Genomic DNA, 27,054 nt, shown 5'->3' with positions numbered 1-27,054 from the left:
GGAGGAGGGTGCAGCTGGGTAGGGATGTTCACTAGACAAGTCCCTCATTCTTTGCTCCATCTGGGTAAGCTTCTCCTGTACGTTGAGGACAGATTTCTGTAAATCTTGCACCACCTGGACCAGTTCCACCTGGCGGTTTGGGTCCACTCTGGAGGTTGCGGTTTGGACGCGCACCACCCCAGATGCGTAACTTTCTTCTTTACTTCGGGCTACTGCTTCTGCTAGGATTTGACGAAAAGTAAGAGCCAGATTCGCTCAGACCCGTTCTGCCAGGGCTCGCCTCAAGGATACGCTATGCAATCCCAGAATAAACTGTTCCCGGAGTATCCGGTCGGTAGAGCCTATGCCGCCGAGTCCATCTGACTCCTTTCTCTGGACCTCCGCTAACACTTCTTGTAGTGCTGTTGCATACTGAGAGATCCCTTCTTCTTCCCGCTGCAGCCTCGAAAAAAATTTGGCGCGAAGATGTCCCGCGCTAACAGTCTCGCCATAGATCTCTTCCAAGAATCCAACTAACTCTTTCAGGGTACTACGGGTGGGTTCTCGTTGTAGACAGACGTTTCTACGGGCATCTCCCTCTAGGGCAGTCAAAGCGGTGTCCATCTCAAGCTCTGGGCCGATGTTATACACTTTCAGGGTGCTCTGCAGCCGGGACACCCAGTCGCACAGTGCCATGTTATTGCCATTGAATTTTGGTAGCACACTAAATATGGTGCCCATTGGAAGTGTCCTTGCAGGGGTTCCACCATTGCCCACAGCACCCCCATTAACATTAGCGTTCCCGCCGTTGCTGTCTGCTGCCTCCATCTTGGTGACCGTACCCTGCTCGCAGCACCACTTGAAGCGATGGCCGAGAGGCCCACCGCGGTGCAGAGTAGGTTACAGTACACAAGACGAGGTGCGAGCGGCAAGGGTGTATTTATTAACAGGCGGGAAAAAGATGTGGAGAAGGCAGGTTCAGGCACGGGGTATACAGTGGCAAAACGTGATTTAACAACACTTTTGTATTCTCTAGCTGGTCCGCTCAATAGCACGGTGCTCCAACTATTACAGGTTCAAGAAACACAAAAACAGTCAGGTACAATGCTACTCTACACGTAACCTCTCTGGCCTCTGCTAAACGGGCCACACGGATGCCGTGTTCTACCTACTGAAGCCTACTTTAGCCCCTAGTATGTGCACAATATCTCACAGTGATGCTGGGGACGTGGATCCAGTCCCGGGGGCCCCCAACAACAGTCTCATCTGAAGGTGCGCACTTCTCCTGGGCCGGGGTAAGGAGATCAAAATCTTCTTCTTGCTTCAGATTCCTCGCTTGTTCCCTGTTATCTGCAAGTCTCTCTCTTGATTCAGAAGAAAACTCCAATCCTCCGAGACACACCGGTTGTGTGTTCCTTCACATGCATCCAACAGGAAAACAGAAACTCTCTTCTCTCCTTACACTCGGGCTGTCCATTAGCACACTTTTCTGCAGGGGGATCAGAACATTCCATTACCCCCAGACACGGGGAGGTTTCTGTCTCTTAAAGTGGCAGCGTGCTTCTTATTGTCCATAGCAGTAACACCCCCCAATACAAGGACCTGGGATCCATGCAGATGCCCCGGGGTCTGGTATGTATGACAATCCTGGGAAGGGGTATCTGCATTTTTTTCGGTGGGTAAACTTTCCCTCAACCATGTTTCCCTGAGAATAAGCCCTCCCCCGAAAATACGACCTAGTGCTTTTTTCGAGGCAAAAAAACATAAGACAACGTCTTATTTTCGCGGAAACAGGGTAGCATAAAAAAAGGCCAGTTTTACGTGAACCTAGCAGCCAGCATCAAGGTGTATGTCTTATGCCGGGTCCCTACCTAAATGCCTTGACATTGGCTGTTGGACTCACATAAAACTGGCCTTTTTTATGCACTGTGTCTCAATTTTTAAGTTTATTTCCCTAGCAGTAATGCATGTCCAAATTCCTATATTCAATGTCTGCATACCTCAGCATCTCAGAGTGCAGCTGTATATTTGTTAGAGTATATTTCATGTTCGGTTTGCACCTGTTCAAACTTGTCTGTTCGGAAGTGCCATCAGTTTTATCATTTTAGATTATAGAGGCATGCCTCCTGACTGAGTACTCCTTTCCCACCAGCTTAAGGCGATTTTAAATTTACTATTAGGAGGTTGCAGTCCGTGCATATAGTTGTAGGCTTTTTCAGCCTGGGTAGAGGCATTTAGGTAGGGACCCAGCAAAAAGAGATCCGCTTTGACACTGGCTGCTGGGCTGACATAAAACTGGCCTTTTTTATGTGCTAAGTGTCTCAACTTTTTAGATTTTTTTCCTTAGCAGTAATGCGTGTCTAAATTCCTATATTCAATGTTGGCATACATTAGTGTCTCAGAGTGCAGCTGTTTATTTGTTAGAATAATTAGTTGCTGGACCTGAGGAGCCCACTACTGTGTCAAAGCCTGGTCATATGAACAATCTAGTAATATTTTGAGAGGCTATTTCAACTACAGAAGCTGTTATTTAGCTTCCTGCATAGAAGACATGGAGTGTAACAAGACTCCACACCTTGAATCACAGATGGTTGCAAAGAAAAATCTTGACTTTAAGAACTATTGAATATGAACGTCTATCCACATGAGAGTGCAGCCTCAACCACGTATGTCCGAGACCATGACCAAAATAACTGCAATTACAGTGAACTTTTCCTTCAGTAAATCTGGTTTTCTACCATATCTGCATCCAGAGGAATGTTCTTACTATCACAATCATCCTTGAAAATCACAGAGACTTTGCTTTTCAGAGAACTCAAGGTGCAGATTAGATTTCACATATTTAGTGATCTGTGTCATCATAACTAAATTATGCTTTTAAAAAAGAAATATCCAAGGACATGAATTTTAGTAGATGACACGAGGTATATTGCATTTAGCCTATAGCGGCAGCACATGCAATCGCTCCTGAATAATAGAGGTTGTCCGGCTTATAAAACCAACTTCCATGTGTGTCACGGGGTATGTAATGACAGGAAAGGGGCCCCTAGGCTGGCCCTCAGACTCGAGACCCTGTGCCATCCCTTATCTCAGAGGTACGATTGATGGTAGCCAGGTCCGAGCCCCCAGCGTGACCCTAACTCCTGTCCAAATCATGATCTTACTCACCCTCTCCCCCACTTTTGGAGCGGGTGGCCGGAAAACATAATAACAAAACCCCCCAAAAAAAAACACGGACAAGGGAGAATGGAAACTCGTGCAAACAGCAGTCAAAACACACAGGAACGACAATATGTGTACAGGAGATCAGTGAAAAAGGAAAGAACTTGACACACAACAGGGGAACGCTGACACCACTCAAAATCGCAACACAGATCACCAGAAACAGGATACCCACCAAGACCGGGATCACTGGAGCTTATGCTGAAGCTATCATCAGCACACACTGGAAGAAAGCCGTCCCTTAGGCCCCCTTCACACATCTGTTTTCACATGTACCGGAGACACGAGCACATGTAGACCCATTCAAATCAATGGGTTTGCGCACACGTGCGTGTTTTCCTATGGACCGTGTGGAGCATATGTGTGTCCATGTGCTCCACACGTAGATATGTCCGTTTTTCTCCGGCAGCACGGATGTCACATGGACCACACGGATGTGCTCCTTGTGACATCATTGTGACACGTGCCAGAGAAAACAACGTTTCTGTGAAATAAAATGAATTTCTACACTCACCTTCTTCAGCGCTGCTGTCTCTGCCGCTGCTGTCACTTGCTTCCGAACCCCGCTCAGTTATTATACTCATCTTATATTCACTGCACCGAGAACCGGAAGCAGCAGCAGCGAAGAATCAGAAGGGCTGGAGACCACAGAGTAGAAGACATCAGCACCATAGACAGCAGCGACCGGGACAGGTGAGCAGAAAGTTCCTGCTCTCCGTATGTTATCAGCACACGGAGAGCATGCCAAATGCACCTTTTACACGTCTGTACAAAAGTGTGTGTTTTTCACGGACGTGTGAAAGGGGCTTTAAAAAGGGAGGAGACAGCTGCACGTGGCAATTAGCAACCTGAGCTCTTAGGTTCTGCTCACCAGTTTGCAGGAATTAACTCCTGCAGAGCTGAAGTCCAGTGAACCTGAATCAGCCGACACCCGGTCTGGCTGAACAATTCCCATTGAAGCACAAGGAAGTGCGAAATGGCCGTCGTCCATTAGGGGGCCTGCACCCGGCTCTCTTCCCGCTACTTTTAACTGCCCTTAATGATGGAATAAAACCCTTTGGAATACTGGATGGTGTCTGCCGCAGATTTCTACTTCTTGGACATCAGTTTGGATTTTCTCTTTCCTTGTCTGCGTGCACCCATCACCGTTGTTTTCATAAGGAGGACTGAAGCTGACCTATAAATCCGGTGACAAGGCATTGCACGGTTTGATGCAGAAACCGCTACTGCATATTATATTAAGACAGAAAGTTAATTTAAGATCTTAAAGTCATGTAATCGATTTCTTACCTTCTATGGCTCTCTTAAAGAACACCTTACAACTTCCACAGGTGAGGACCCCATAATGACATCCAGATGCCTCATCTCCACAAATTAAACAGATCTTCTGTGGTAACGAGTCAAAGCCATATTGTGACGTTTGATCGGGATCTTCGGACCTTTGGGTATAAAAATATACAATAGTGTGATTATGGAATAATAATAATAATCATATTAATAATAAAAAGATCTTTATTTCTATAGCTCCAACATATTCCGCAGCGCTTTACAATTCAGGAGGTTCGTATACAAGCAAGTAACAGTTATAGAAAATACAATAATTAGAGTAGACAAAAAAAAGACAACCCTGCTCGTGAGAGCTTACAATCTACAATGAGATGGGGGGAAAAGGTACAAGGGCTTATTTGCAATGACAATCCAACCATCTCAAGGAAATGGGGGCTAGATAAAGGATGCCTTTACCGGTTAGCCAGAACCTTGAGATGCATTTGGGTTCGGTGGCGTTAGAGGTGGAGTTATGTTCTGGGAGGTCGTGGAAGGACTGTGTGAATTTAATTTGGCTAGGGAGTGTGATAGGCCGCAATAAAAAGATGCGTTTTTAGGGTGCGCCTGAAGCTGAGTAAGTTGTGATTCGTCCTAACTTCTTGGGGTAGTGCGTTCCAGAGGATTGGTGCAGCTCAGGAGAAGTCTTGGATCCGGGAGTGGGAGGTTCAGATTAGGGTGGATGTTAGTTGAAAGTCATTTGCATAGCATAGAGAACGGGTGGGGTGATAGACAAAGAGGAGGGTGGAGATGTAGGGGGTGCTGCACTGTGGAGAGCTTTGCGGGTGAGAACAAGCAGTTTGAATTGGATCCATTTATATATGGGTAGCCAGTGCAATGACTGGCACAGAGCAGAAGCATCTGAGTAACAATTAACCAGGTAGGTGACCCTGGCTGCTGCATTAAGGATGGACTGTAGAGGACAGAGTCTAGTTAGGGGGAGACCAATTAATAGAGACTTAAGGGGGCTTTACACGCTACGATAGTGTGGCGCCCCTGAGGCTTCCGTCGCCACAGGTCATTGCACCCCACCAGCGGTGTGATGCCCCATTCTGGGAGAGGAAGAGAGTGAACTCCGGTCCCCTGGTAAATCCACACTACACCCATTGTTAGGTACATACTAGGACCAGGGGAAAGTGGCAGGCAACCCTCCCATGCTGCATGCTGGGAGGGGTCGTAAGACCCATCCCTGCTCCTATAGGTTACAGCTTAGCAACTGGGAGGTGGGAGGAGCCATCTGAGAGCAGACACAGATAGGAAGGTCAAGTTTAGTCAGTCTACCTCAGGGAGTGAGAGAAGCAGCATGTAGTTGGAGAACAAGAACGAGAGAAAGGAGGGAGGAGGAGGCCTGCTGGAGGCAGGCAAGGAGGAGAAAGAAAAGAAAGAAAGAAAGAAAGAAGGAAAGAAAGCTCCAAGTCAGACAGGAGCAGAGGAACTGAAGGAGACGCTTCCTGGTGAAGACCCTGGGACCCAGAGGTCCAGGTGACACCACGTAGGAACAGAAGGAGTCGCAGGGCCGCGGGTAGTCCTGGAAGTATCACGAGCAGGCCTAGAGGTACCAAGGAGAGAGGGCCCTAGAAGTGCCACGGGTAGTTGTAGGCTGCGGTGGCCTGTTCCACAGTAACATCGGTGGAGGGATTCAGCTGCGACAGGGGACGGTCCCTAGAGACTGGAGGAGTGCAAAATCATCTCCAAACAGTAAAAACCGAGGCCCAGGGACGTTGTAAGCTCCCAGGGCCAGAACCCATAGCAGAACTTCCAGAAAAGGGGTAATCAGCCGACAGGTGACCCCCCAGCCTGGAGGCTGTAGTGGAGGCCAAGCCAGGTCTATCCTAACAAAGGCAAGGCTAAGGAAGACAGCAGAAGAAAGAGACACTAAGAGAAGGGCACCGGCTTTCACTCTCAGAATCACCCAGAAACGGCGGAGGTCCCTGACAGTGGTCCCAGCAGTCCAAGGGTCCCTGCAGCTGTGACAAGAAGTGTGAGTAAAGAACTTGAACTGCACCCTTGAAGTGGTCTCTGTTATTTCAGCTGCATAGACATTCACAAGCACCAACAGTGCCCCGGGCATTGCTCCACCTGTGGGGAGCAGTACCACCATAGCTGCCATCACATCATCCCGGTGGCCTCACACAGCAGCGGCGGCTTATTAGCCGCATACCACAGGTGGCGTCACGAACACAACCATTAACAAGCAAGCCACATATTCTACTGACACCCACCAGGGCCACGGAGCCGGGCCCAGCCACCACTGACTACCACCGGACTAGTCCGGCCCGGCACCGGGTGTCCCATAGCCCTGGGGTGGGCGAGTCAACTTTTGGCGTCACGAACAGGATCTCGTGCCCGGTCTAACCGGGTACTGTGCGCCTGAAGAACCGTGTGACAGACTGTGTACTTTGCTGAGAAACCGCCGCCATTAGCGCTGCTGAGAGCGGGAAGAAGGGGGGCGTGTAAGAAGAAAGGGCGCGAAGAGAAGCCCCACCCCCTTGTTCAAGAAAAGCGCGCGAAGCGGTGCCCGCCATAGAAAACAGAAGAAGAAGAAGTGGCGACTAGATAAGCTGGCTGGCTGGCAGAGAGAGCCTAAACGCCCGACCAGCAGATAAAGAAAATGTACCTGATACTAAGCGGAGCGGTGCCGGCCGTGATGGGCTGGGCGCCAGTCTGGCGCCAGTTGCTAGTGCAGCCTCCGGCCCCGCCTCCGAGAAGGAAAAGGGAGCAGCCGAGTGGCGTGGTCGAGCACTCGAGCAGTGTTCCAGGCAGCATTCCCCAGGTTGGAAGCATGGCGGAGGAGCTGCAGCAAGGTGCACCAGGGACCGGAAGAGTGGATCCCGAGCTGGACCTGCTGAGAGAGGAAATGCGAGTCCTGGCCCGGAGGCTGAGCAGCGTGGAGGTGGAAGCGGACCGGCAGAGAGAAACACCGCTGATACCGGAAGGCCTGGGCCAGTGGATGGATGCCGCGGAGCAGCAACAGGGTGAGCTAAATGAACCCCCGACCCGTCCGGACCCATGGCCCCGCCACGCGACCCCGACCAGCCTCTTCACCGACCCCCTGGCCTTCCCCGCCAGCCCCGCTGACGCCCGGTGGGGCACCGGAGGCCTGCCCGAGACCCCCGCAGACGGAGCCTGGGGAGGGGCGGACCCGGAACAACTAGCGGGCCCCCTGCCGAGTCCCCCTGTGAGCCTCCTGGGAATGGCATCCCCGGGAGTGAATTGGGACGCAGCGCCCATAGAAACCAGGGGACTACAGCGGCCGCTGCTCCCCAAGGAAACTCCCCTGGCCAACGAGATGACGTGCCGGAGGCTGGTGGTCGAGTACCAGAGGGAGCGGGAACTCCGGGAGGAGAAACGGAGGGCCCGAGAAGTCGCCAATCTGGCCTCCAAAGAAGAGGTCAGGAAGGCCCTGAAGGGAACCGAGTGCCCAGTAAGACGGGGCACCGTGGTTGATTTCCGGCAGAAAGGCGGCTGGGGCTTCATCCGGGAGCCCGGTCTGGGCAAGGACGTGTTTGTGGCCCGGAGGGACATCGAGGAGCACCTGCCCAGAGGCCACCCAGGGCGCGATGCCAAGCCGGGTGATGTGGTGGAGTATACCCGGCTGATGGGGGACCGTGGATGGTACGCGCTGCATGTACATATCCTGCGGGAAGAAGCGGCCCCAGAAGAGCCAGAGTGGCGCCGCACAGTGCAAGAGCGCAACATCTCCCCTAGCAGCAGCACCACCTCAAGGCAGACCCAGGCCACAGAACTGAGCAGAGGTCCTGCGACAGCCACTCAGGAGACGCAGACCAGGATCTCCATGGCGTGTGTGATGCAGGGAGCCCGGCCAAAGCAGGGCCCTAGAGACCACAGCAACAGCCCCCTGCAGACAAGCAGCCCTCTGCAGCAGCGCCGTGCAACACCTGCAAGCAGTCCCACTCCAATCCAGGCTGCAGAACAGCGCAGAAGGTCAGGGACCAGCGCCCAGGGGACCCAGACGATGATCTCGTCGGCGTACCTGCTGCCAGGAGCCATGCCGGAGTGGGACCCTGATATCTACCCTCGAGAGTAAAGAAGATGAAGAGATGCTGAACTGTACATAGCCCCTCATTCTTTTTGAAGAAGTCACTTGTGTTTTGCCCCTTATTCTTTTCGAAGATGACACCCTTTCCTGCTGTACTGCCCCTAATGCTTTTTGAAGACGTCACCCCCCATGTTATGTGCTACCGGGCCACTGAACTGGAATGTGGGCCCCGGTGGAAGTGTATGTGTCATGTCCTACCAGGCCACTGGACTTAGTGGCTGGTATGTTGTTTATGTGTCCTATGTAACCAGGCCATTGGACTTAATGGCTGGTTGATTTTGTCCCATTATTGTTTGATTGAAAGAAACGAACTGCCGGGCTACTGGATTTGTTGTAGCCAAAAATGTAATTAGTTGCACCCGTTGTGCCCCCTACCAGAATTATGGGGGAAGTGCCCAAACTGTGCAATGAACTGAAAGTGCACACATAGTTTCTTTATAAGAAGTTTGCAACGTTAAAGTGATTGTGCCTCCCATAAAGAGAAGAAATGTTTTATTGTTTTATGTTTTGCATACCAAAAATGTTTTGCAGTTCTTCCACATGTTTTTGTTGTTTTTCAGCCCGAGGACGTGCTGGGATTTGCTGTGGGGGAGTGTGGCGCCCCTGAGGCTTCCGTCGCCACAGGTCATTGCACCCCACCAGCGGTGTGATGCCCCATTCTGGGAGAAGAAGAGAGTGAACTCCGGTCCCCTGGTAAATCCACACTACACCCATTGTTAGGTACATACTAGGACCAGGGGAAAGTGGCAGGCAACCCTCCCATGCTGCATGCTGGGAGGGGTCGTAAGACCCATCCCTGCTCCTATAGGTTACAGCTTAGCAACTGGGAGGTGGGAGGAGCCATCTGAGAGCAGACACAGATAGGAAGGTCAAGTTTAGTCAGTCTACCTCAGGGAGTGAGAGAAGCAGCATGTAGTTGGAGAACAAGAACGAGAGAAAGGAGGGAGGAGGAGGCCTGCTGGAGGCAGGCAAGGAGGAGAAAGAAAAGAAAGAAAGAAAGAAGGAAAGAAAGCTCCAAGTCAGACAGGAGCAGAGGAACTGAAGGAGACGCTTCCTGGTGAAGACCCTGGGACCCAGAGGTCCAGGTGACACCACGTAGGAACAGAAGGAGTCGCAGGGCCGCAGGTAGTCCTGGAAGTATCACGAGCAGGCCTAGAGGTACCAAGGAGAGAGGGCCCTAGAAGTGCCACGGGTAGTTGTAGGCTGCGGTGGCCTGTTCCACAGTAACATCGGTGGAGGGATTCAGCTGCGACAGGGGACGGTCCCTAGAGACTGGAGGAGTGCAAAATCATCTCCAAACTGTAAAAACCGAGGCCCAGGGACGTTGTAAGCTCCCAGGGCCAGAACCCATAGCAGAACTTCCAGAAAAGGGGTAATCAGCCGACAGGTGACCCCCCAGCCTGGAGGCTGTAGTGGAGGCCAAGCAAGGTCTATCCTAACAAAGGCAAGGCTAAGGAAGACAGCAGAAGAAAGAGACACTAAGAGAAGGGCACCGGCTTTCACTCTCAGAATCACCCAGAAATGGCGGAGGTCCCTGACAGTGGTCCCAGCAGTCCAAGGGTCCCTGCAGCTGTGACAAGAAGTGTGAGTAAAGAACTTGAACTGCACCCTTGAAGTGGTCTCTGTTATTTCAGCTGCATAGACATTCACAAGCACCAACAGTGCCCAGGGCATTGCTCCACCTGTGGGGAGCAGTACCACCATAGCTGCCATCACATCATCCCGGTGGCCTCACACAGCAGCGGCGGCTTATTAGCCGCATACCACAGGTGGCGTCACGAACACAACCATTAACAAGCAAGCCACATATTCTACTGACACCCACCAGGGCCACGGAGCCGGGCCCAGCCACCACTGACTACCACCGGACTAGTCCGGCCCGGCACCGGGTGTCCCATAGCCCTGGGGTGGGCGAGTCAATATCGTTAATGTTTTGTCGTCGGGTTCAAGTTCTTAGTGACGCACATCCGGCGTCATTAACGATATCGCAGCGTGTGACACTGACCAGCGACCTTAAGCGACCTCAAAAATGGTGAAAATCGTTCACCGTGGAGAGGTCATCCCAAACTCAAAAATCGGTAAGGGTTGTTTATCCAGGTGGTTCATCGCTCATGCGGCAGCACACATCGCTATGTGTGACACCGCAGGAGCGAGGAACGTCTCCTTACCTGCCGCCGGCCACAATGCGGAAGGAAGGAGGTGGGCGGGATGTTACGTCCTGCTCATCTCCGCCCCTCCGCTTTGATTGGCCGGCCGCTTAGTGACGTTGCGGTGACGTCGCTGTGATGCCGAACGTCCCTCCCCCTTGAAGGAGGGATTGTTCGGCAGTCACAGCGACGACGACGACCAGGTAAGTATGTGTGACGCTGCCTAGCGATAATGTTCACTATGGCAGCGATCACGAACAATCGCATGCACGACGGGGGCGGGTACTTACACGCTCGCTATCGCTACAAATTGCTAGCGATATCGCTACCGTGTAAAGCCCCCTTTACAGTAATCAAGGCGGGAGTGGATCAGGGCCACTGTGAGAGTTTGTCGTTTCCATTGTAAGAAAGGGGCGGATTCTAGAGATGTTCTTCAGGTGCAAGCGGCAGGAGCGGGCAAGAGATTGTAGGATATAGGAGGTGAAGGAGAGATCAGTGTCAAGTATAACACCCAGACAGCGAGCCTGCGGCCTAGGAGTTATCATGGTGCCACACACAGAGAGGGAGATGTCAGAATACAATATGAAAGGCTACTGTATATATCAATGTGTAAACTGACTGTTGAAGCGTTCATCCTTTGGAAGCCGACAACTTTTTGAAAACATATTAAGACATGTTGCTTTTAAGTCTAATGAAAATTACATGTTAGGGCTCCGCCACACATCCGTGAAAACCACGTCCGTGTAAAACGGTCCGTTTTTCGGGTCCGTTTTCCGTTTTTTAGGTCCGTTTTTATGGTATGTGTGGCCTACGTGTGTATCCCGTATGCTAGCCGTATGTGCGTGTGGAATGTCCGTGTGTGCGTGAGTGAAATAACTGACATGTGTATGTGTTGTCCGTGTGAAATGTACGTGTGTGATGCAAAATGTCGTTACTACATGTCGGAAGACAGAGTAGCGGGATGAGAATGAACTCGGGTGAACTTCACCCGACTTCATAGTCATGCCGCGGCTCTGTCTTTGTGCCGTGTACTGATTAGCGGTCACTTGTGAAGGATTCACCAGTGACCACTAATCCCCCGAGTGACTGAAGTGTCCCCCCCTCTCTCATACTCACCGTTCCCCGATCACCGGCGCTGCACAGCGTTCACACTGTTCCGGCGGCTTTTTCTAATTTGAAAAAGCCGGCCGCCCATTAATCAATCTCGTATTCCCTGCTTTACCCGCCCACCGGCGGCTGTGATTGGTTGCAGTGAGACACGCCCACCACGCTGAGTGACAGCTGTCACATTGCACCCAATCACAGCAGCCGGTGGGCGTGTCTATACTGTGCAGTAAAATAAATAAATAAATAATTAAAAAAACCGGCGTGCGGTCCCCCCCCATTTTAATACCAGCCAGATAAAGCCATACGGCTGAAGGCTGGTATTCTCAGGATGGGGAGCCCCACGTTATTGGGGGCCCCCCACCCTAACAATATCAGTCAGCAGCCGCCCAGAATTGCCGCATACATTATATGCGACAGTTCTGGGGCTGTACCCGGCTCTTCCCGATTTACCCTGGTGCGTTGGCAAATCGGGGTAATAAGGAGTTATTGGCAGCCCATAGCTGCCAATAAGTCCTAGATTAATCATGTCAGGCGTCTATGAGACACCCTCCATGATTAATCTGTAAATTACAGTAAAAAAACACACACACACCCGAAAAAAATCCTTTATTAGAAATAAAAAACACAAACAAATTCCCTCATTACCAATTTATTAACCCCGTCAAACCCTCCATGTCCGGTGTACTCCACGGTCCTCCAGCGTCGCGTCCAGCTCTGCTGCATGCAGGTGACAGGAGCAGCAGAAGACACCGCCGCTCCGGTCACCTCCACGCAGCTAATGAGGTGAGTAGCGCGATCAGCTGCTGTCACTGAGGTTACCCGCGGCCACCGCTGGATCCAGCGGTGGCCGCGAGTTACCTGACTGACAGCAGCTGATCGCGCTACTCACCTCATTAGCTGCGTGGAGGTGACCGGAGCGGCGGTGTCTTCTGCTGCTCCTGTCACCTGCATGCAGCAGAGCTGGACGCGACGCTGGAGGACCGTGGAGTACGCCGGACATGGAGGGTTTGACGGGGTTAATAAATTGGTAATGAGGGAATTTGTTTGTGTTTTTTATTTCTAATAAAGGATTTTTTTCGGATGTGTGTGTGTTTTTTTACTGTAATTTACAGATTAATCATGGAGGGTGTCTCATAGACGCCTGACATGATTAATCTAGGACTTATTGGCAGCTATGGGCTTCCAATAACTCCTTATTACCCCGATTTGCCAACGCACCAGGGTAAATCGGGAAGAGCCGGGTACAGCCCCAGAACTGTCGCATATAATGTATGCGGCAATTCTGGGCGGCTGCTGACTGATATTGTTAGGGTGGGGGGCCCCCAATAACGTGGGGCTCCCCATCCTGAGAATACCAGCCTTCAGCCGTATGGCTTTATCTGGCTGGTATTAAAATGGGGGGGACCGCACGCCGGTTTTTTTAATTATTTATTTATTTATTTTACTGCACAGTATAGACACGCCCACCGGCTGCTGTGATTGGGTGCAATGTGACAGCTGTCACTCAGCGTGGTGGGCGTGTCTCACTGCAACCAATCACAGCCGCCGGTGGGCGGGTAAAGCAGGGAATACGAGATTGATTAATGGGCGGCCGGCTTTTTCAAAAGAGGAAAAGCCGCAGGAGTTTTTAAAACAGCAGTGCAGCGCCGCACCGGAGATCGGGGAATGGTAAGTATGAGAGAGGGGGGAACTGACCACCAGACAGCTAGAGGGACAGACAGACATAGAGACCGACCGACGGACTGAGGGAGAGAACGAAACATAAAAAGAAAAAAGACTGACATCACATGAAAAAAGCACAAAACATACAGGGAACAAACAGAGATGCGTCCGTGTCACTCGGACGTGCGCACAGACCCATTGACTTTCATTGGGTCCGTGCTGCGTGTTGCGTGAATAAAACGGACATGCTGGCGTGAGACACGGCCCACAAAACGCATCACGGAGACGGACTCACGGACATAACCAAAAACGCAATTGTAACCGCAGAGATATAGTAACATTGGTGCACGTTTGGCCGTGTCTCCAGTATACACGGAAACGGACCAAACACGCACGTGTTTCACGGATGTGTGTTTCAAGCCTTAGGGTATGTGCGCACGTTGCTTTTTACCTGCTTTTTTGCTGCTTTTTCTTCTGCGCTGTTTAATGCCAAAATGGATGTGTTCTTCTATTCAAGCAAAGTCTATGGGAATTTGGGTTTCTTGTTCACACTATGTTGTTCAAAATGCTGCCTTTTTGTGGCCGAACTTTGGTCAAAAACTCAGCTTTGCAGTGCAAAACCCAAATGGCAAAAACAATTGACATGTTGCTTCTTTGAAAAGCTGAGTTTTTGACCAAAGTTCTGCCTCAAAAAGGCAGCATTTTGAACAACATAGTGTGAACAAGAAACCCAAATTCCCATAGACTTTGCTTGAATAGAAGAACACATCCATTTTGGCATTAAACAGCGCAGAAGAAAAAGCAGCAAAAAAGCAGGTAAAAAGCAGGTAAAAAGCAACGTGCGCACATACCCTTAAAGGGGTTTTCAGTTATGTTAATTTTCTACATTACATCCTTTCCCGGAGGCCTCCGGCCGGGCTTCATACAAGATTGTGATTGTTGATAAATATTGTTCAAACCCCCTAAAACATTTTTTTTCAAAAATCTAAAAAAATAAAAATAATTAAAAGTTAGAATTAATTACTTTTAAAAAATATTTAGAATTGTTGCATCAGCAAAACTACAATCTCTGAAAATTTAAAATGAATTAACTTAGATAGGATTTCATCACATGCCGTTACTCAGGGTCCCTGCGGTCTGCACAGAGATTGTTATCACATGCGAAAAGTCAGGAACAATACATGCAATCATATCTGATCATGTGGCAAAATTCCTCCAGAATAAAAGTAAAACACGCAAGGACCTCAGAAACAGCAAACCATACAGCAAACCCAGACACGCAATCTATTTACAGTGTCTAGGTATATAAAATCTAAAAAAATGTAGGCAACACTCCAAGCAAGGTGCAATACTACAAGCAGGGTGGTGATAACGGAAAACAAAACAGTAGTTTATTGGCCTTTGTGGACAATGGAAGTGTTTTGGCTCAAACACATACAGTAGATCATGTAACCCCGGGGATACTGACTCACTCACTGCGCAGGCCGGGTCGCATCCTCCCCCGCACTCTCTCGGCCATCCACGTGTGTTGCTGCCTCCTTCCCCTTCCAGGGCCTGTGCACGCAGCCCACATCTCCCGAGAGTGTGCTTAGGGCATGCGCGCATCGGCACTCCTCTTAAAGGGCCGGCGCACTATTTCCTGGATGTAAATACTTTGTATTTAAGGCACCCTCCCATTATGGGAGGTGCCTGTGCAACACCTTAGTTAGTCAGTATACCAGTCTGCCTAGCTAGTTGTCAGGTCCTGAGCTCCTGTCCCGATATCCCTGTGCCTGTTGCCTTTACCTGAGTCTGCCTTCCCATACCTATCTGTCCCTGCTGTGCCCACCATACCTGTCCATACCTGCCTGTCTGCCTCAGACATCCTGCCTATACCGGTGTGCATGCCTGAGTCCGTCACCTGCCCTGGAGATCAGCTGCCGAAGTACTGGCCACTGCTCTGGGAGTGGTACCTGATGTGTGCCTTATGGTAGGTGCTTAGTTAAGCCCCTCCTACTAAAGAGTAAGCCTGGGTCCCCCCCTGTGGTCCAGTGGATAAACTAATCCCACTCGCTGCACCTACACCTGCCGCGAGTGTTACAGATCATTTGTGAAGCAAATACAGAATGTATCATACTAGTTTATAGTATCAAGCAAAAGGGTAACAATGTTTTGATCTTTTGATTTTCAGGCTCTATATTTCACCATCCACTACAGCTTTGAGTGTGAGCTGACCTTCATTTTATAGACAGTCATCTTGGCTATCTATATATATATATATATATATATATATATATAAATTTGACTTGCAACTACTTAGCATATGATTAGTTATGCAGATTCTTGTTATGTCACTGCATTGTTACTATTTGATATTCACTGAATAGCTCTTCCTTTTTTGCAATTACCTTGTCTGGAGGACAAAATACTATTATGGCATATTTGTGTTTCATCCGTTTACATACGGTACTGTACCATAATATATGTTGGTTAGACCTTTCACCAAGAGAAGCAGACACTCCCAATCGAATGGCACTCAAAAGACTCCTCGAGACTTATAAGTGCCCGACTCTCACACACAGATCGGGTATTCCTACTGGTGTCACTCCTGTCATAAGCACGTTTCGTGTCCTCAGGTCCTTTTGCATTCCAGTTGCTCTTTTCTGCGTTCCACTGCAGCTAAGTGTAGCAATTGGCTCTCCCCGTGAATGGGAGTAGCCACAATGCTATCATATAATGAGCTAAGAAGTGGAATGACATTAACTGATTTGTGTGTGAGAGTCTGGCACTTCCCAACCCTTATTATTTTGAGTCTCATGGGCTCTTTGGAGTTTTATTCTTTTGGGGATGTGTCACGCTAGGTACGGGGAAGTACCAAGCGAGCGGTGAAAGGTAAGGGAAGCGGAGACTCCTGCATCTAGGCAAGGGGGAGATGGTGACCCCTTAACCAAACCTAGAGCTGGTCCATGGGGTCCCTCACCAACCTAGACAGATTCCGCACCTATGTGCCGAGCCGGATACCTGACCCTAGGTATCCCTAGTACTGGGCCCTAAATAAAGAACGGGTGGGATGAGCTCTTTGTCAACCCCACTGAACACTAAAGGAACACACAAGGGGGAGACATGGGAAAAAGAATGAACTACTTATCCACAGATGAGATAGGCAGGTGTCCAGCAAGCTTCAGAACACTACTACAGATGAGCGCAAACCACCTGCTTGCAACCAGAGCTAGAATGAACTAAGTAATATCACCAGCACCAGTCCAGGGAAGAAGGGAGCATTTAGGCACCAAGAGAGTACTGATGATCAGCAGCTGGGTGACAGGTGATTTCCCGCTGGTTCAAAAAGTGGGAGAGATGAAAACCCAGCAGGAAAGCTACCTAATAAATGAATACTGACAGGAACAATAGAAAGTCAGAGAGCATTTTGTGCAGTTAAACGCTGTGACCTTCTATTGCCAGAAACCATATGACTGTCTGTGACCTGTGGCAATTTGTCTGCTTTCGTTGGTAAACAATCTATCTGTCCTGCTGCATTCTGTTGCCAATTGATTTTACTTTTTTACACGTATAGGTTCCTGGACAGAATTTGAAGTGATTTTTTTTTTTAAGGAACTGTAACTGGAGTTTATTTTTGGAGTAGGGCTTATATTTCTAGCAAACTCAAAAAATCCTGAAAAGTCATATTCGGTTTTATTTTCAGGGAAACAGATGGTAGTAATAGATGGAAGGCAGTAACAAAGGACTGCAGAATCAGACAGGAGTTCCTTGTAAGCCTATTGTGGCGCCCCTGACCTGGTCAGGCACCACTGAGTACTGCACCCATGCTGGGAACAGTACAATACAGGTAATCCAGAAGGCTGACAGGGGTGTGGAACACAGGCGCATAGTGATCAGGTCTCACACATGTACCCATGAGAGGACCCCTGGGGATCCCAGGAGGGGGCAAAGCCTATACCTCCACTGGAATAGTGGCAGGGGGTTAAAAAGCCTCCATCTCCTCTCAAGGGGTGTGGTGGAGAGTCTGGTTGCTAGGTGGCGTAGGCAAGAACAGGAGAGGAGGAGGAGTGAGTCAGTTAGAGGAAGAACTCCAGAGGGCTCAGAGAGGAGCAGACCTGTGGGGCTGATGCTGTCTAACAGCGCCCGCGCAGTGACTACAGACGGGGGAGAACGGTCAACTAGAAGTGCTGCCTGAAAGCCAGCTTCAGCTAGAGAGTGCACGGAGTGGGAAGTAAGGAGACTTCTAGAGAGCACCAGGCCCAACCGGGCGGCAGATCCCGAAGCGAGGATAGATTCACCTTTCCCTGCTAAACCTGCCGGTGTGGGGCTCTTACAGCCCACACCACAACAACCAAAAGCCGCAGCCACGTAACCGCAAGTAGGGCCCATAGGTCACAGGAGGCAAGAGGCTGGAGTGGCCTGGCCCGGGGAACAAGCACACGGCAAAACAAGAAGGGGAGAGAGGCTTGGAGCATCTTCCCTGGGTGACCCCCATAGGGACTCAAAGTCGGGGTCACCCCAAACCACCAAGGGCTAAGGAAGGCGAGTTTGTAGTCACCCTCATACAGTCAGCCGGAAGGATACCTGGTTCCCACCTGGTTCATCCCAGCTACGCCCGGGTTACTCACCCTGCCACCTGAAGTGAGTAAAAACCCTGAAAGACACTCTGCCTGTGTGTGGTCATTCTGCGACTTGTGGTACTACAGCTTTACAAAAGGGCCCTGGGGCTTGCCTCACTCTCAGGAGGCTACTACACCCGACTGCACCCACCATCAGCCCCAGGTGCCTCCTAATCTGCAGTGGCGGTCCCCACTGACCGCAAATCTGAGAGTGGCGTCACGATCAAAACTGAAGATTCCCTACCTGTGACCAGCACCAGCTACGTGGAGTCCCTGAAGGTATGCACTGATACAACACCGGCGGGGCTTCACATCTGGCGTCACGAACAGGATAAGGACTAGACCTGTCCAGACAGGTGACCATGTGCCTGGGCGGTCCGCTTGAAAAATTGGAAGCGCCGCCATATTGCCACCATGAAAAGCGCGCTGAAAAACAACAGCAGCCCGCGCTGGGAGAAGTTACCGCCCACGAAGAGGTGTGGCTACCCAGAGATCCCCTGCAGAGTTCTGACCTTGCCAGCTATGAGAGTGGAAGCGTCGAGAGACGGCGGGAAGGAAAGGAAGCCACAAGCCTGCTGCTGGGAGAGGAGCTGCTGAAAGAGGCAGAGCAGAAACTGGACAGCTTGTTACAGGAGGCAGCGAAGAGTCCACTGCTGGGAGACCGTGCAGAAGACGGCGCAGAAGAAATGGCGTCTGACCGCAGGAACCCAGAACCAGGCTCCGCTGCCTGGTGGTACCGAGAGCTGGCCCAGTTTTGCAACCGGCTGGAGACCCGGGTCGTGGAGCAGATTCGGGAGGAACGGATGGAACTGCAGGAGCTGACCGCGGCGGTTCGGGCCTATGAAGGGAGAGCTGCATGCCGGGTGTCAGGCGGGACGGCGACGACGCAGACCCCAGTGCTACCAACAACGGGTGAGTCGAATGATGCCCCGGCCCGCGCAAGTGCCCCGACCCCTGCTGCCACGTCCGCGGTCCCTGAAGAGGCGTCCGGTGCGGCGACGCTGAAGCAGGCCGCAGCCACGCCAGGTGCGGCCCTCCAAGCCCCAGCGGCTGCAGCGATGTCCTGCTCGGCCCACCAAGACCCAGTCCCTGCAGCGATGCCCTGCTCGGCCCACCAAGACCCAGTCCCTGCAGCGATGCCCTGCCCGGCCCGCCAGGACCAGGCCGCCGCCATCCTGGGCGCGGCCCGCCAAGACCAGGCCGCCGCCATACAGGGCGCGGCCCGCCAAGCCCAGACTGCTGCAGCGACGTCCAGCCCAGCCTGCACAGAGCCCCCTGCAACAGCGACACTGATCCAGGCCGCCGCCATCCCGGGCGCGGCCCGCCAAGACCAGGCCGCCGCCATACAGGGCGCGGCCCGCCAAGACCAGGCCGCCGCCATGCCAGGCGCAGCCCGCCAAGACCAGGCCGCCGCCATACAGGGCGCGGCCCGCCAAGACCAGGCCGCCGCCATACAGGGCGCGGCCCGCCAAGACCAGGCCGCCGCCATACAGGGCGCGGCCCGCCAAGACCAGGCTGCCGCCATGCCAGGCGCGGCCCGCCAAGGAAAGACTACCTCAGCATTTACCCCGGCCTGTAAGGCCAGAGCAGACACCGCTCCCCGGTCCACAGAGGTCCCTGATAGGCAGCCCACGGTGGGTGAAGACCCTGCATATTGGCAGATGAAGGCTGACCTGGAGGCCAAATTTCCACAATGGTTGGTGAGCCAATACATACCCCCTCCGCATACCCCAAAGAGTCTCCTGCTAACTCCTGCAGCGGCTACACCAAGGAGTCCCTCACCTGGGCCGGCCGAAGAGCAGCCATCCCCGGCACTGCCACAGCTGGAGTGCCAGGAAGAACTAAGGGGGAGAGGAGGCCAGGAAGCAGAAGGGTTGACTCCGACTCCAGTGCCACCAGCAGCAGATGTGTATTCAGAGCCGGAAATGCTGCCATACTCCCGCTGGGACGAGGAGGACCTGACCCCCTCTGCAGAAGAAGAGCTGCCTAAGAGCTTCACCTGGGAGCCCACAGGCATGGACCCAGCCCGCAAGACACGGCGCAGAAGAACACAGTTTGCTCCAGCACCACAGTCTCCTGAACAGAGAGCAGTCACCGCCAGAGACCTAAAGGAGAAGCGTTTGTTGAGAGAGTCCAAAGCCCAGGCTAGAGGACCCCTGTGTTATGGCGTAGTGGAAGATTTCAACTTGAAAAGTGGTTATGGCTTCATTGTAGCACCAGGAATAAAAGAAGGGATATTTGTAAACCGCAGAGATGTGAACGCTCATCTGCCAAGAGGACACCCTTGCAGAAATCTAAAGATGGGAGATTCCGTTCAGTTCACCCTGCATCAAGGCGAACGAGGACTGTATGCTTTGGGCGTAACGCTATGTCCCAACAAACCTTACAGCCATCCCCTGCAACAAGAAAGACAAGAAAGACAAGAAAGACAAGAAAGACAAGAAAGACAAGAAAGACAAGAAAGACAAGATAGAGATAAAGAACCAGATGTAGAAACAGATGAAGACCAAGAACGGAAAGATAAAGATCCTACAGATGAAGAAAGAGACAAAGAGCAAGAAAGTCACAGGTGCCAGTGCCCAACGTGCCCTCGCCCTAGTGAAAAAGAGGAGTAAAGTAAAGCACAGAAAAGAAGTACAGAAGTTAAAGTTTTGAAAGTTTTGTTTGCAACGTTAAAGAAATGCGCCCACAAAAACTATTGTGAGAACTAAACTTTAAGGCTATGAACTTGCTATAGCCACAAACTCTCGCAGTGTAAATAGTTACACCAGTGGCACCACCACCAGGGCCAGCCTGTTTAGGGGCTTGGCTCGTCTGCAACCAGGGGGGCCCGTCCGTAGAAAAGGGCCTTGGCTCACCTGCAACCAGAGAGCACGCCTGTTTATGGGGTCTTGGCTCACCACCACAAAGAGGGTACCTGGTCAGCACCAACTGTGGAGGCCGCCTCTGCATCCTGCCAGAAGAGGCTGACGGCGCGGATCCACCAGGCCAGGTATACCCTGAAACCACCAGCCCATGAAAGCCGCCTCTACATCCTGCCAGAAGTGGCTGAAGTCGCGGCCAACGGGAGAGGAAGATTGGAGGAAAGGTCTGGGGAAACGGATGGCCCAGACCTGGTTACCAACAGGACCGGTGACCTGCCTCCTGAGAGGGTTTTGGGTGGGTTAACGGACTTGTGGGTGGAGGGTGGTGATGTCTGATACCTGGTGGTTTTAAAAATGTTTTACATGTTTTAATGTTTTATGCATTTTAAAATGTTGTCTTGCAGCCCGAGGACGTGCTGGTGATAACTAAGGGGGAATGTGGCGCCCCTGACCTGGTCAGGCACCACTGAGTACTGCACCCATGCTGGGAACAGTACAATACAGGTAATCCAGAAGGCTGACAGGGGTGTGGAACACAGGCGCATAGTGATCAGGTCTCACACATGTACCCATGAGAGGACCCCTGGGGATCCCAGGAGGGGGCAAAGCCTATACCTCCACTGGAATAGTGGCAGGGGGTTAAAAAGCCTCCATCTCCTCTCAAGGGGTGTGGTGGAGAGTCTGGTTGCTAGGTGGCGTAGGCAAGAACAGGAGAGGAGGAGGAGTGAGTCAGTTAGAGGAAGAACTCCAGAGGGCTCAGAGAGGAGCAGACCTGTGGGGCTGATGCTGTCTAACAGCGCCCGCGCAGTGACTACAGACGGGGGAGAACGGTCAACTAGAAGTGCTGCCTGAAAGCCAGCTTCAGCTAGAGAGTGCACGGAGTGGGAAGTAAGGAGACTTCTAGAGAGCACCAGGCCCAACCGGGCGGCAGATCCCGAAGCGAGGATAGATTCACCTTTCCCTGCTAAACCTGCCGGTGTGGGGCTCTTACAGCCCACACCACAACAACCAAAAGCCGCAGCCACGTAACCGCAAGTAGGGCCCATAGGTCACAGGAGGCAAGAGGCTGGAGTGGCCTGGCCCGGGGAACAAGCACACGGCAAAACAAGAAGGGGAGAGAGGCTTGGAGCATCTTCCCTGGGTGACCCCCATAGGGACTCAAAGTCGGGGTCACCCCAAACCACCAAGGGCTAAGGAAGGCGAGTTTGTAGTCACCCTCATACAGTCAGCCGGAAGGATACCTGGTTCCCACCTGGTTCATCCCAGCTACGCCCGGGTTACTCACCCTGCCACCTGAAGTGAGTAAAAACCCTGAAAGACACTCTGCCTGTGTGTGGTCATTCTGCGACTTGTGGTACTACAGCTTTACAAAAGGGCCCTGGGGCTTGCCTCACTCTCAGGAGGCTACTACACCCGACTGCACCCACCATCAGCCCCAGGTGCCTCCTAATCTGCAGTGGCGGTCCCCTCTGACCGCAAATCTGAGAGTGGCGTCACGATCAAAACTGAAGATTCCCTACCTGTGACCAGCACCAGCTACGTGGAGTCCCTGAAGGTATGCACTGATACAACACCGGCGGGGCTTCACACTATAAATCCACTAAAATACATATTATGGGGTATCTCTTCATGTAAATAAGAAATAATCTCAAAACAGACCCAAAATAATGTACAAAAATAAGAATTTATAGATAAACGTTAAATACGAGTGGCTGCTGATAAGTCTTTGGCTTTGTGATTTTTTTTGTTTCTATGGTAATGAATGTTACATCACATGAAAGCCTTATGTGCCTAATATTTGTTTTCAAAATGTTGTGTTTGTTGCTTATAGCAACAGTGTTCTACGCACGCGGGAAAACAAAATGACTGAGTCTAATGTGATATTCACAGCAACAGAGAGCAGAGGAGTGATAAAATTCTTGTTTCTGCAAGGAAAGTCCACGAAGGATATTCATGGTGATATGTCGCAGACATTGGGGGATCAATGCCCTTCATATTCCACAGTTAAGAACTGGGTTGTCAAGTGTAAAACAGGCCACTTCAGCACCAATGATGAGAAGCGTCCTGGACAACCGAGAGTGGTTGTTGTTTTGGAGATCGTCGATGCTGTGCACAACCTCATACTGGAGAATCCACGAATTTCAGCTAAACCAATAGCAGACATCATGGGGAGGGATTTCCCGTGAATGTGTTTTGTGTCATTATCCATGAACACTTGGACATGAGGAAGTGATCTGCAAAGTGGGTCCCCAAATATTTGACAACAGATCAGAGAAGCAGCGAGTGAAAACTTCCCGATCCATTTGTTAGCATTTCCGGGCTAATAAGAACTTCCTGAATGGACTGGTCACTATGGATGAGACCAGGATTTATCTGTATGACCCTGAAAAGAAGGAGCAGTCAAAAAGTGGAGGCACAGAGGTTCTCCTCATCCAAAGACGTTCAGGGTGCAAAAATCAGTCACTAAGGTGATGACGTCTGTGTTCTGGGATAAGGACGGCGTGCTGCTAGTGGACTACCTTCAAAAGGGTTCTACCATCAATGCAAAGTATTACACTGAATATATGGACCAATTGAAGGCAGCTTTGAAGGCCAAAAGGCGCGGCAAGCTGTCCAAAGGAATCTTGTTCCTGCAAGACTATGCCTCCGCTCACAAGGGACCACAGCAAAACTGGCAGAGCTGTGCTTCCAGCTGGTTGACCACCGACCTTATTTACCAGATCTAGCTCCCTCCAACTATCATTTGTGTCCAAACCTGAAGAAACACCTCAAGGGTAACAAATTTCCCACCATTTCTGATAGTATGACTGCTATGCATGCCTCGTTTGAGGCACAACCGAAATCCTTCTTTTTTCTTTTTGCTAGGCTTACAGAACTTGGGATGGGCGCTTTATTTGGATCCTGTATGTTTGGCCAGCTCTTGGCTCTTAGAATGTGACAATTAAAAAGAAAAAACAACTAAATATCTGCTTGGTCCTTAATGGGAATCTGTCAGTATAATCAACCCTCCTAAGTCATCTATATGAGCATGTAGGTCATAGGAAGCTGAATAAAATAATACCTGGATATCTGTGATCTGATGTCTTATTCCAGAAAAAGGAATAATTGATATGTAAATGAGCTGTTAAGATCTATAGCCCTGAGAATCTGCCTCCAGAGCTTATTGTAAATGAAAAGATGTGTTACCATTGTGAGACATGTAATGACGGACAGTCTTCTCTCCTGATGTGCATGTCCCACACTGGTAATTCCTCCTTTCATTTGCAATAATATCTGGAGGCAGATTCTTAGGGAGATCTACAGTATGTCTGACCCATAGATCTTAAAGGTAGCCAATCACTAGGATTTTCGTATATAACCTAAAGCCAGTGCTATACTATATAAGAAGTGTGTTGACATCAGTGGAGAGTATGTGGGATAAATGGAAAGTTTCATCATCCTATCTTGTTTCTTTGTAGGTAAAGCCAAAGACTTATCAGCAGCCCCTTGTATGTCTAAAAAAAAAAGGAGGAGAACGAGATGTGTGGGCTAGAATGGCAAACCCAAAAAACACACAGAACAGCAGGTTGTGGAATAATAAACAATGCAATAATATGTATGGCAGCAAAGATGATAAATCATATCCTTTTATCAAGAGTAGAGCGTATACAGAAGAAGTATACATGTAGGAAAAGAATAGTATTACTTGGAAACGTTGAAGCCAGGTGCGAAATGTACGTCGGGGTAAGAGACTGGCGGCATGCTGCTTTGATGTTCCCAGGTAACTTTGAGCTTGTCGCTGATGGATCTGTCCAGGTGTCCAGCCGATTTAGCGCTCACACGGCAATGTGTGATTTCTCCGTAAGGGGTTGCCTGTGACTGCTGGCGGTTATAACATTTTGGTAGGACTTGCATATGATGTTGTTCCCGCTTACACGTGGGAGCTATATATAGCCACGATTGTGAACAGAACCATCAGTCACTCGTCACTGGGTTACTTTGCACAGAGTGTACATACTATAGGAATTTCAGTGACTAGCTGACTAAATAGGAATAAATGGGATAATAAATACCGATAAAGTATAGTGCTATATAATAACAAAAAGTAAGGTAAGAAAGGGCCCGTTATATAGAAGTGGGCGGACACCACATGCACTAACTATAATAATGACCACAAAAGGAAACACACAATGACGTACATGGAAATATACAGAAAAGATCATAAAAATATAAATTTAAGCCATACACTATACATTGTAAAGAAAAACAAAAAAATCAACAAGTTAGAACTTCTATTTTTTATCACTGCATCTTCCTAAATAATGTAAGAGCTGGCAATCTACAGTAAGGGTTAAACAGCCGTGAAAAAGGAATTAAATCTTAGAAAATTATTTTATTCAACGCATTTCGGAGTGGAAACTCCTTCATCAGGAGATTCACAATATTTAAAAAATGTCACACAAAGCAATCAATAAGTGGTATGTATCCCCAAAATGCTGCTAATGCGATCTACAGCTCTGTGAAATGAAAAATAAAAAGAAATTCTAGGTCTTCATATTAGCATCAAAAACAAATATTTTTTTTAAAGTAAAGATAAAAAAACGGTAACAAAATAGTTTGCTATCACTATTATGGTCCTGATTCAGAGATTCGTGTTGTCAGTTCATTTTTACTGCACATTTATTTACATAAAAATTAAACAAAAAAAAAGGAAATAATTGTTCATTTCTATTCCAATTTCAACCCACTTATAATCTTATTTTGTTTGTCAGTACATTAAACGGTAAAGTGATGGTGTCATTCAAAACTACAACTAATCCTGCATATATATCACTGGCTCAGTGATAGGAAACAAAGGGTGGTTATTAATGGTACGTACTCGGACTGGGTCTCAGTTCATAGTGGGGTACCACAGGGGTCAGTATTGGGCCCACTTCTTTTCAACATATTTATTATTGACCTTGTTGGGGGCATGCGGAGTAGAATTTCAATATTTGCAGATGATACTAAACTCTGCAGGGTAATCAATACAGAGGAGGATAATTTTATATTACAGGGAGATTTATGTAAATTGGAGGATTGGGCTGAGAAGTGGCAATTGAAGTTTAATGTAGATAAATGTAAGGTCATGCACTTGGGTAGAGGAAATAACATTTATGATTATGTACTTAATTGTAGAACACTGGGTAAAACAGACACAGAAAAAGACTTGGGTGTATGGGTGGATGGTAAACTTCACTTTAGTGGACAGTGTCAGGCAGCTGCTGCCAGGGCTAATAAAATAATGGGATGTATTAAAAGAGGTATAAGTGTTCATGAAAAAAATATAGTTCTACCTCTGTACAAGTCACTAGTGCGACCGCACGTAGAATACTGTGTACAATTCTGGTCACCGATATATAAGAAGGACATAGCTGAACTGGAGAGGGTGCAGAGAAGAGCGACCTAGATTATTAGAGGAATGGGTGGGCTGCAATACCAAGACAGGTTATTAAACTTGGGGTTATTTAGTTTGGAAAATGAAGGCTTAGGGGGGATCTAATCACAATGTATAAACATATGAGGGGACAGTACAGAGACCTTTCCAAAGATCTTTTTACACCTAGGCCTGCGACTGGAACACGGGGGCATCCGCTACGTCTTGAGGAAAGAAGGTTTAATCATAATCACAGACGAGGATTCTTTACTGTACGAGCAGTGAGACTGTGGAACTCTCTGCCGCATGATGTTGTAATGAGTGATTCACTACTAACATTTAAGCAGAGCCTGGATGCCTTTCTTGAAAAATGTAATATTACCAGTTATGTATATTAGATTTTATGACAGGGTGTTGATCCAGGGAACTAGTCTGATTGCCGGATGTGGAGTCAGGAAGGAATTGTTTTCCCTACTGGAGCTTGTTTGCCACATTGTTTTTTTTTTGCCTTCCTCTGGATCAACATGTTAGGCTATGGGTTGAACTAGATGGACATAGGGGTACTTTGCACGTTGCGACATCGCAAGCCGATGCTGCGATGTCGCACGCAATAGTCCCCGCCCCCGTCGCAGGTACAATATCTTGGGATAGCTGGCGTAGCGAAAATTATCGCTACGCCGGCTTCACATGCACTCAC

The 27,054-nt window shown here is 49.7% G+C and overlaps 1 protein-coding gene across 1 annotated transcript in view; it reads right to left on the bottom strand.

The window, feature by feature from the left end:
- The window catches only part of PGR (progesterone receptor), a 120,606-nt gene that overhangs the window by 84,715 nt on the left and 8,837 nt on the right, over positions 1–27,054 (bottom strand). Inside the window, exon 2 of the mRNA XM_075337478.1 lies at positions 4,492–4,640. Within this exon, the coding sequence (XP_075193593.1) occupies positions 4,492–4,640 (149 nt within the window). The remainder of the gene's footprint in view (positions 1–4,491; positions 4,641–27,054) is intronic.

Source organism: Anomaloglossus baeobatrachus, chromosome 2, assembly GCF_048569485.1.
Source record: "Anomaloglossus baeobatrachus isolate aAnoBae1 chromosome 2, aAnoBae1.hap1, whole genome shotgun sequence".
Lineage (NCBI taxonomy): Eukaryota > Metazoa > Chordata > Amphibia > Anura > Aromobatidae > Anomaloglossus > Anomaloglossus baeobatrachus.
This window is presented reverse-complemented; position numbering and strand designations above follow the sequence as displayed.